At 26.3% G+C, this 9,379-nt stretch overlaps 1 protein-coding gene across 1 annotated transcript in view; it reads right to left on the minus strand.

Moving 5' to 3' along the window:
* The window catches only part of LOC119607779 (microtubule-associated protein Jupiter-like), a 56,333-nt gene extending 51,462 nt beyond the window's left edge, over positions 1–4,871 (minus strand). Inside the window, exons 1-2 of the mRNA XM_037961886.1 lie at positions 4,600–4,871; positions 3,866–4,061 (exon numbers count right to left, since the gene is read on the minus strand). Coding sequence (XP_037817814.1) covers positions 3,866–3,927 — 62 coding nt within the window. The 5' untranslated portion in view covers positions 3,928–4,061; positions 4,600–4,871. The remainder of the gene's footprint in view (positions 1–3,865; positions 4,062–4,599) is intronic.
* Positions 4,872–9,379: the final 4,508 nt, after the last annotated feature.

Here is a 9,379-nt window from a genome sequence, read left to right on the forward strand (position 1 = left end):
GTCAAGATCAATAGGAATTTTTGTTTTATTTTGTTCTTGAAAGTTTCAGACTTTTCTTATAATTTATATCTTAATATAAATTTCAAGACTTAAATATGTCTGGCTTATGGTATAACATATACCAATATCCTTCCTAATTTAGAGAATAAGTTATAGGTTTAATGTATTGCTTTAGGTGGTGGCATGTCATAATGTCCAATGTCATAATGTCCATGGACATTATGACACACCAAAAAATGACATAACGTCCATGGACATTATGTCACTTTTTTAAAATGTCATAATGTCCATGGACATTGTGACACTTTGAAATCAGAAATGTATTGGAAAATTTGTTTAAAATTTAAGATAGGGACGCTCTTATCCCGAAAAGAATTGCTCCTAAATTTGGTAATTGTTACATTTTGGACTCCTATTAAAAAGTGTCCTGGATAGCCGGCTTTCGGCCGGGCGCAGGGGTTTCAAACTGGGGTATTTCGAACACCGGCTTCGCTAAATTAAGCCTTTTTTGATAAATGGACTCTTTGAAATCCATGGACTTTATGTCCCATTGCTCATGGACATTGTAACACTTTTGAAATTGTCATAACGTCCATGGACATTATGACTCAATTTAGTGCGTCATAACGTCTATGGACATTATGACATTGGACATTATGACACGCCACCGCTTTAGGTTACTTCCTGAATGATTTTAAAAGTTTATCTGAAATTGATGTTAAGACATTTATATCTTGACATTAATGTCAAGATCAATATTAATATGTTTTCTCATAATTTTTTTTTTTTAAAGTCTAAATGTTTTTTTCTTAAAACTTTTAGACTTTTTAAATATTTCTTGAAATTTATGTCAGAATATAAATGTCAAGATATTAATATATTTGACTTATGTTAAGACATGTAATCAGTTTTGGATTAATGTTTTGCTTAAGGTTTCTTCTTGAGGTTTTAATGTTTAATTTCTTATAAAATTTATAATTTTAAAAGTTTATCTCAAACTAATGTTAAGACATTTATATCATCACATTAATGTCAAGATTAATAGGAATTTTTGTTTTATCTCATCATTTTGTTCCTGAAAGTTTTAGGCTTTTTAAATATTTTGCAAAATTTATGTCAGAATATAAATGTAAAGTTTGTAATGTCTGCCTTATGGTATGACATATATATTCTTTTTCTTAAAACGTTTATATTTTTTAAATATTTTGCAAAATTTATGTCGGAATATAATTGTCAAGCCATTAATATGTTTGACTTATGTTAGGTTTAATGTTTTACTTTAGGTTTCTTTTTGAAGTTTTAAAGTTTTATTTCTTACAGAATTTATGATTTTAAAAGTTTATCTGAAACTAATGTTAAGACATTTATATCTTGACATTAATGTCAAGATCCATTACAAATTTCGTTTTAACTCACCATTTTGTTCTTAAAACGTTTAGACTTTATAAATACTTTTCAAAATTTATGTCAGAATATAAATGTCAAGACATTAATAAATATTTTTGACGTATGATATCTTGATATTAATGACAAAATCAAGATGTTTTCTTTATTTTAATTACATTATCTTATTCTTGAAAGATCCATATTTTTTTTTAAATATTTCACAAAAATTTATATCAGAATATAAATGTTAAGATTATATTATGTTATGACATAAATATCCTTCAATAATTTCAGGGATTTTTTTAGGTTTCTTGTTTTGTTTTCTTGTCTGTTCTTGAAGCTTTAAAGTTTAAGTTTAATTTCGTATGGATTTTATATTTTTTGTTTAAAGTTTTTGAAAGTTTATTTTAAAGTAATTAATGTTAAGACATTAATGCCTTGACATTAATATCAGGATGCATTTTTGTTTTATCTCAACATATAGGTCTTGAACGTTTTTTCGATTTTTAAAATATTTCTTGAAATTTATATCAGAATATAAAAGTAAAAACCTAAATATGTCACACCAATACATATTATGACATAAATATTCTTCTATATTTTTTAGATAGTTAGGAAACTTATTAGTTTTATGCTTAATGATTTATGTCATTACTGAGATTTATTTTAATAGATTTCTTTTTGCTGCTTTGAAATTTGTAATGTTATCGATTTTGTATAAACTAATGTTAAGAAAGAAATGTATTGACATTAATGTCATGACAAAAAAATTTTTTTTATATTTTAAAAATTTTAATTTTTTTTTTTTAAATATGTAAAATTTTTGAAAAATTGTTTGAGGATTTCAATTATTTAAGTCATCTATTAAGTTTGAAAAAAATAATTTGACTTTTTGTAAAAAGATACGAACATTTTTCTAAAAGAAAAATTAATTTTTTTAGATTTTTAGCAAAAATTTGTAAAAATTTTATAAACATTTTTGGGAATTTTAAAAGTTTAAGTTGTTATCTTTTAGATTTTATATTTTGATTTTTTGGAAAAATATATAAAAAAATTTCTATTAGAAAGTCTCACTTTTTTCTAAAAATTTGCAAAAAAATTATATTTTGTAATAAATTTCAATAGATTTCTTGTAAAAAATTTAAAAATTTTGAAAAAGTTTTTATGATTTTAAATAGTTCAACTGTTTTTCTAACTGATTTTGAAAAAATATTTTGACTTTTGTATAAATATATGAAAAAATTTCTAAAAGAAAATTTCACTTTTTTTTGCAAATTTTCCAAAATAAGATATTTGGTATTAAAGTTCAACAGGGAAAAAAGAGTTTTTGGGATTTCAGTAGTTAAAGTTGTTATCTATTAGATTTTGAAAAAAATATTTCGAATTTTAATAAAATTATATACAAAATTTTTTCAAAAGAAAATTTAACTTTTTTTTTTTGCCAATTTTCAAAAATAAGTTATTTGGTATTAAAGTTCAATAGATTTTTTGGTAAAAATTTGAAAAACTTTTTATGATTACCAATCGTTTAAGTTGTTTTCTAACAGTTTTTAAAAAAATATTTTGACTTTTAGTAAAATTATATAAAAATTTTTCTAAAAGAATATTTTACTATTTTATGAAAATTTTCAAAAATAAAATATTTGGTTTTAAAGTTCAACAGATGTTTTTTTGTAAAAAAATGCAAAATGTTGAAAAACTTTGTATGGTTGCCAATAGTTTAAGTTCTTTTCTAACAGATTTTGAAAATATATTTTGAATTTTAGTAAAATTATATAAAAAATTGTTTAAAAGAAAATTTTACTTTTTTATGCTTTTTTATGTTCTTTAAATTTTTTTGTTAAAAAGTGCAAAAATTTTGAAAATGTTTTTATGGTTGCCAATAGTTTAAGTTGTTATCTATTAGATTTTGAAAAATATTTTGAATTTTAGTAAAATTATATAAAAAAATTTCTAAAAGAAAATTTTACTATTTTCTTAAAATTTTCCAAATTAAAATATTTGGTTTTAAAGTTCGATATTTTTTTTTTTTAATTAAAAAATTTTAAAAAAGTTTTTTAAGATTTCAGTAATTAAAGTTGTTGTTTATAAGATTTTGAAAAAATATATTGAATTTTAGTAAAATTATATAAAAATTTTTCTAAAAGATATTTTAACTTTTTTTTTAAATTTTCAAAATTTGTTGTTAAGTTTGTTTAGAAGTTTTAGCAAAAATATGTACATATTTTGAAAAAGTTTTTTAGGATTTTAGAAGTTAAAGTTGTTATTTATAAGATTTTGAAAAAAATATTTTGACTTTTTGTAAAATTATTTTTAAAAAGAAAGTTTCACCAACTTCCTCTTAAATATTGCAAAATTGGTATTGAAAGTCTTTAGATTTTGTAGCAAAAATATGTAAAAATTTAGAATTTAGAAAAATATTTTTTAAAAATTTTTAATTTTTCTTAAAACTTTTTAAGGTTTTTGGGGGAAAACTTACCTCTTTTTGGTTTTGCCAACATTGTACAGTTCAACATGTTTGAATGCAGCATATGCGGCCATTTTTCTGTGTGTGTTTGTTTATTTGTATGTGTGGGTAATAAATAAATTAACAAGGACTCAAAACGCCCAATAAAAGGATAACAATTTAAAGTTATCAAACTTTTTTGTTTTGTTTAAAAAAACAAGAAATAAATCTAGTTAAAAGAATTTAAAAAGAAAATAAGGAGAATTAAAAAAAGGAAATTTCCTTTCAAACAATTTAACAAAAAAGCTGTGAAATATTTTTTTTTTTTATAAATTTGGGGGAAAATCAATATTTAAGTGTAAAGCAAAAAGGACAACAGCAGCATCCTTAGGTTGGTTAACATGCTGCTCTCTAGGGAGTAAAACGAGAGCAAACTTAGGAATTAAAAGTATAACAAGAGGCAGCTTGTTTATATATTTAGGAGCGGGAAGTAAAGAGGGCTAAAAATCCTTCAAATAAAGGACATATTATTTAATATTGATAAAATATTTAACATTTCTATTGTTTGTGATAAACTCTCTGCTGAAAGCTTTTTCTCCAGGATGCTTAAAAAGGGAGTTTTACAAAAGAAAAAAGCATCAAACTTTTTATGCAATACCCACACACTAAGATTTGTACAAAATTTTCTATAATTTTTATTTTCAAAAAAATATTTCACAGTTTATTTTGTTTAAAAAGTCCATTTGTTTCTTTTGTTTCCAACTCACAAAGATTTTGCTTTATTTTATGCCTTTTTTTATTAAAAATTTTCTATAAAACAGTTCGTTTTCTTTTAAAAGCTTTTTGGTTATTTTAAGTTAAAAAAATTATTTAGATTTTTGTTAAATGGAAGAACACTTTTTATACTTTTTTTTGTTAAAAAAATCTGTTTTAATTTTTTATATTTTATTTTATTGAAGTTTTAAAAAAATTTGACGTTAACACACGGTTTGTGTAATGTGAACGCAGCAAGTTAAAGTTAAAGACTGAACTGTTTTTGGAAAAGTGGAAAACATTTTATATTATCGATCCAGCAAAAACAGACGAAAAACAGCAACAACAACACACAAATAAACACTCACAACAACATCAAAAGTTAGGCCAGCCACCAAATGGGTTGGTTGTTGGGTAAAAAATGGAGAAAGATAAAGAAATAATAATAATAAAAACAAAACAACAAATGGAAAAGAAAATCCAAAAAGAAAATATTTCAATGCATTTTGTATTACAAGAGTGTAAATATTACTCTCTTTTTCTATAATTTCAACATAAATTCTCTCTGTTTCTCTCTCAAAATTCACAAATTTCTTGCTGTATCTGGAGAACTTAAAAAAAAAAACAGAATTTTACGTTATAATTTGTTGTAACTTAGTAACAGCTGTTTATGTTTACAAAACTACCTCTCTCTCTCACTTCACTCTCTCTCACACACTTTACAAAATATACTTTTTTAGCTTTTTTATGTTTAGCAACATGTTTCAAGTTTTACTACTACTTCGTGTAGTTGTACATAGTAGTTTTTAAAAATAAACTTTTTTTCCATAGAATTTTCTTTTACACAAAATCCTCAAGCAAATGACTCACTTTCGTGTAGAAAATGTTTATAAACAAAGTTCAATAACCGTTAAATTACATTACATACATATACATATTCATATTTTTGCTAAAAATAAACATGTTTAGCCACATTTTGTATGGATAAAAAGTAACTAGACTTGGCAACAAAATGTTGAGATAAATGAGAATTGTAGAAAGAAAAGAACAGGGTCAGTGTGTGAGAGAAAAAAAAAAAGAACGAAACGTAAGAAAACGGAATAATTAATTAGAATAAATAATGTTAAAAGATTTATTATAGTTTAAACTAAAAATGTACTTTTAGTTGGCCCGAGATTTAAAGTAATTGGGGGGTAAAATTCCTTAATATTTTAGTAAGTTTTACAGAAAGCTTAAAGTTTTTTTATGAAACTTAAAGCTTAGCAGTCTATAGTTTAGTCTATAGTCTAGTCCATAATATAGTCTATAGTCTAGTCCATAATATAGTCTATAGTCAATAGTCTAACCTCTAGTCTATAGTCTTGTCTATAGTCTTGTATATAGTCTAGTCTATAGTCTAGTCTATAGTCTAGTCTATAGTCTAGTCTATAGTCTAGTCTATAGTCTAGTCTATAGTCTAGTCTATAGTCTAGTCTATAGTCTAGTCTATAGTCTAGTCTATAGTCTAGTCTATAGTCTAGTCTAGTCTGTGGTCATGTCTGTAGTCTAGTCTATAGTCTAGTCTAGTCTGTGGTCATGTCTGTAGTCTAGTCTATAGTCTAGTCTATAGTCTAGTCTATAGTCTAGTCTATAGTCTAGTCTATAGTCTAGTCTATAGTCTAGTCTATAGTCTAGTCTATAGTCTAGTCTATAGTCTAGTCTATAGTCTAGTCTATAGTCTAGTCTATAGTCTAGTCTATAGTCTAGTCTATAGTCTAGTCTATAGTCTAGTCTATAGTCTAGTCTATAGTCTAGTCTATAGTCTAGGTCTATAGTCTAGTCTATAGTCTAGTCTATAGTCTAGTCTATAGTCTAGTCTATAGTCTAGTCTATAGTCTAGTCTATAGTCTAGTCTATAGTCTAGTCTATAGTCTAGTCTATAGTCTAGTCTATAGGTCTAGTCTATAGTCTAGTCTATAGTCTAGTCTATAGTCTAGTCTATAGTCTAGTCTAGTAGTCTATAGTCTAGTCTATAGTCTAGTCTATAGTCTAGTCTATAGTCTAGTCTATAGTCTAGTCTATAGTCTAGTCTATAGTCTAGTCTATAGTCTAGTCTATAGTCTAGTCTATAGTCTAGTCTATAGTCTAGTCTATAGTCTAGTCTATAGTCTAGTCTATAGTCTAGTCTATAGTCTAGTCTATAGTCTAGTCTATAGTCTAGTCTATAGTCTAGTCTATAGTCTAGTCTATAGTCTAGTCTATAGTCTAGTCTATAGTCTAGTCTATAGTCTAGTCTATAGTCTAGTCTATAGTCTAGTCTATAGTCTAGTCTATAGTCTAGTCTATAGTCTAGTCTATAGTCTAGTCTATAGTCTAGTCTATAGTCTAGTCTATAGTCTAGTCTATAGTCTAGTCTATAGTCTAGTCTATAGTCTAGTCTATAGTCTAGTCTATAGTCTAGTCTATAGTCTAGTCTATAGTCTAGTCTATAGTCTAGTCTATAGTCTAGTCTATAGTCTAGTCTATAGTCTAGTCTATAGTCTAGTCTATAGTCTAGTCTATAGTCTAGTCTAGTCTATAGTCTATTCTAGTCTATAGTCTAGTCTAGTCTATAGTCTAGTCTATAGTCTAGTCTATAGTCTAGTCTATAGTCTAGTCTATAGTCTAGTCTATAGTCTAGTCTATAGTCTAGTCTATAGTCTAGTCTATAGTCTAGTCTATAGTCTAGTCTATAGTCTAGTCTATAGTCTATTCTATAGTCTAGTCTATAGTCTAGTCTATAGTCTATTCTATAGTCTAGTCTAGTCTATAGTCCAGTCTACAGTCTGGTCTACAGTCTATTCCATAGTCCAGTTTATAGTCTAGTCCGTACTCTAGTCTATAGTCCATAGTCTAGTCTATAGCATAACCTATATTCTGGTCCATAGACTAGCCTATACTCTAGTCCATACTGTAGTCTATAATATAGTCTATAGTCTAGTTTACAGTTCAGTCTATAGCCTGGTCTATAGTCTAGTCCATAGTCCAGTATATAGCCTAGTTTCAAGATTAGTCTGTTAACAAAATTTTCATTTTAAAAGTTGTCAATTTAACAGTTCCCTTAAAACTCACTACATAACCCCAGCAAATTTAAAATTATTCTCCCAGGGAAAATATTTGCTAATTAATCATTTATTTTAAAATGCTATTTTTTTGCTATTGTCTCCACACTTCATCACCGGTAGCAATTAATTCCACAGTAACGCTTTTTACAGCAAAAAATAAAAACGTTAACATACTTAAGCATGAATGGAAACAATTTCGAAAAAAAAAATCCATTTAGTTGGTGTTGATGTGTTTTAAGTTTAACAACAATTAAAACTGATTATAAAGTGATTAGGCACAACATCGATAATTTAAATGACATTACAACAAACAAGACAATCTCATTACAAAGGCAGCAAAATGGAATAAAAAAGTTGTTGAAAGTAATGGAAACAAAGGCAAGAGATTGGAAAGAAAAGAAGCAGACTGTAAAATGTATATAAAGAAGTTTAAAAATATTATTTATTAATATGGAAAGGTTAAAGGTTAAAGTTTAATATAAATTACAAGCATTTTGTAACCCTATAGGACAGGTCAAGTTACCGATGTTTAAACTTTATCTTTTGAAAAGCTTTAGTGTCTCCTTAGTTTTAAACATTTTCCCTCCAAAAATTCTTAATTTATTTCCACTTTTTCTTGCGGCTTTAACGCTTTCAATCTGTTTATCACCCATTTCTAAATGCTTCAATGCAAATGAACTCATTAAAAAACGCAACATTTTATTATTTTTATTTGATTTTCTAAACAAATGTTATGAGTTTTTTAAATATGTTGTTTTTTATTTAATACTTCTTTTTTTTTTTGAGGAAAAAGTATTAAAATAACATGTAACAGCAAAAAGAACTGGAAAAATAGTTGTCATATTTTTATAATAAAATTTTTGTTCATATTTTTTCTTGATTATGCATTTAGTGCTTAGTGAGTTGGGTGGTGCTTAGAGTAGCCGGTATTTTATGATAAAAATAGAGTTTTATGCACAAGAAAGAACAGTAATAATCTGAAGACAGCAGAAATGACTACAACAGAATAAAATATGTGACAAGACAGACGTTTTAAAGAATCTATAAATTAGATTCTAGTCTGTAGTATAAAGAAGAATTTAGTCCTTTAAATGAGCTACTGTATAAACTTGATTTTCGACTACTGTATAAACCGAGAGTCTGGTCTCTCATCATGTATAAAATAGTAGACTCTAAACTGCTATATAAAGTAGACTCTCGACTACTGTATAAAGTAGACAGCCGTCTACTGTATAAACTAGACTCTCGTCTACTATATGATAAACTAGACTCTCGTCTACTATATGAAGTTGACAGTCGACTGCTGTATATGCTAGACTCTCGTCTACTATATAAAATAGACTCTCGACTACTATATAGACACTCGTCTACTGTATAAACTAGACACTCGACTACTGTTTAAACTAGACAGTCTTCAACTATATAAAGTAGACACTCGACTACTATATAAAGTAGACTATCGTCTACTGTATAAACTAGACTCTCGTCTACTATATAAAATAGACTCTCGACTACTATATAGACACTCGTCTACTGTATAAACTAGACACTCGACTACTGTATAAACTAGACACTCTTCAACTATATAAAGTAGACTATCGTCTACTGTATAAACTCTATATAAAGTAGACTCTCGTCTACTATATAAAGTAGACTCTAGTCTACTGTATAAACTAGACTCTCGTTTACTATATAAACTAGACTGTCTTGT

The sequence above is a fragment of the Lucilia sericata genome, unplaced genomic scaffold (genome assembly GCF_015586225.1).
Source record: "Lucilia sericata isolate MDLA Ls3-8-SP2 unplaced genomic scaffold, ASM1558622v1 Contig000747F_arrow, whole genome shotgun sequence".
In the NCBI taxonomy this organism is placed as follows: domain Eukaryota; kingdom Metazoa; phylum Arthropoda; class Insecta; order Diptera; family Calliphoridae; genus Lucilia; species Lucilia sericata.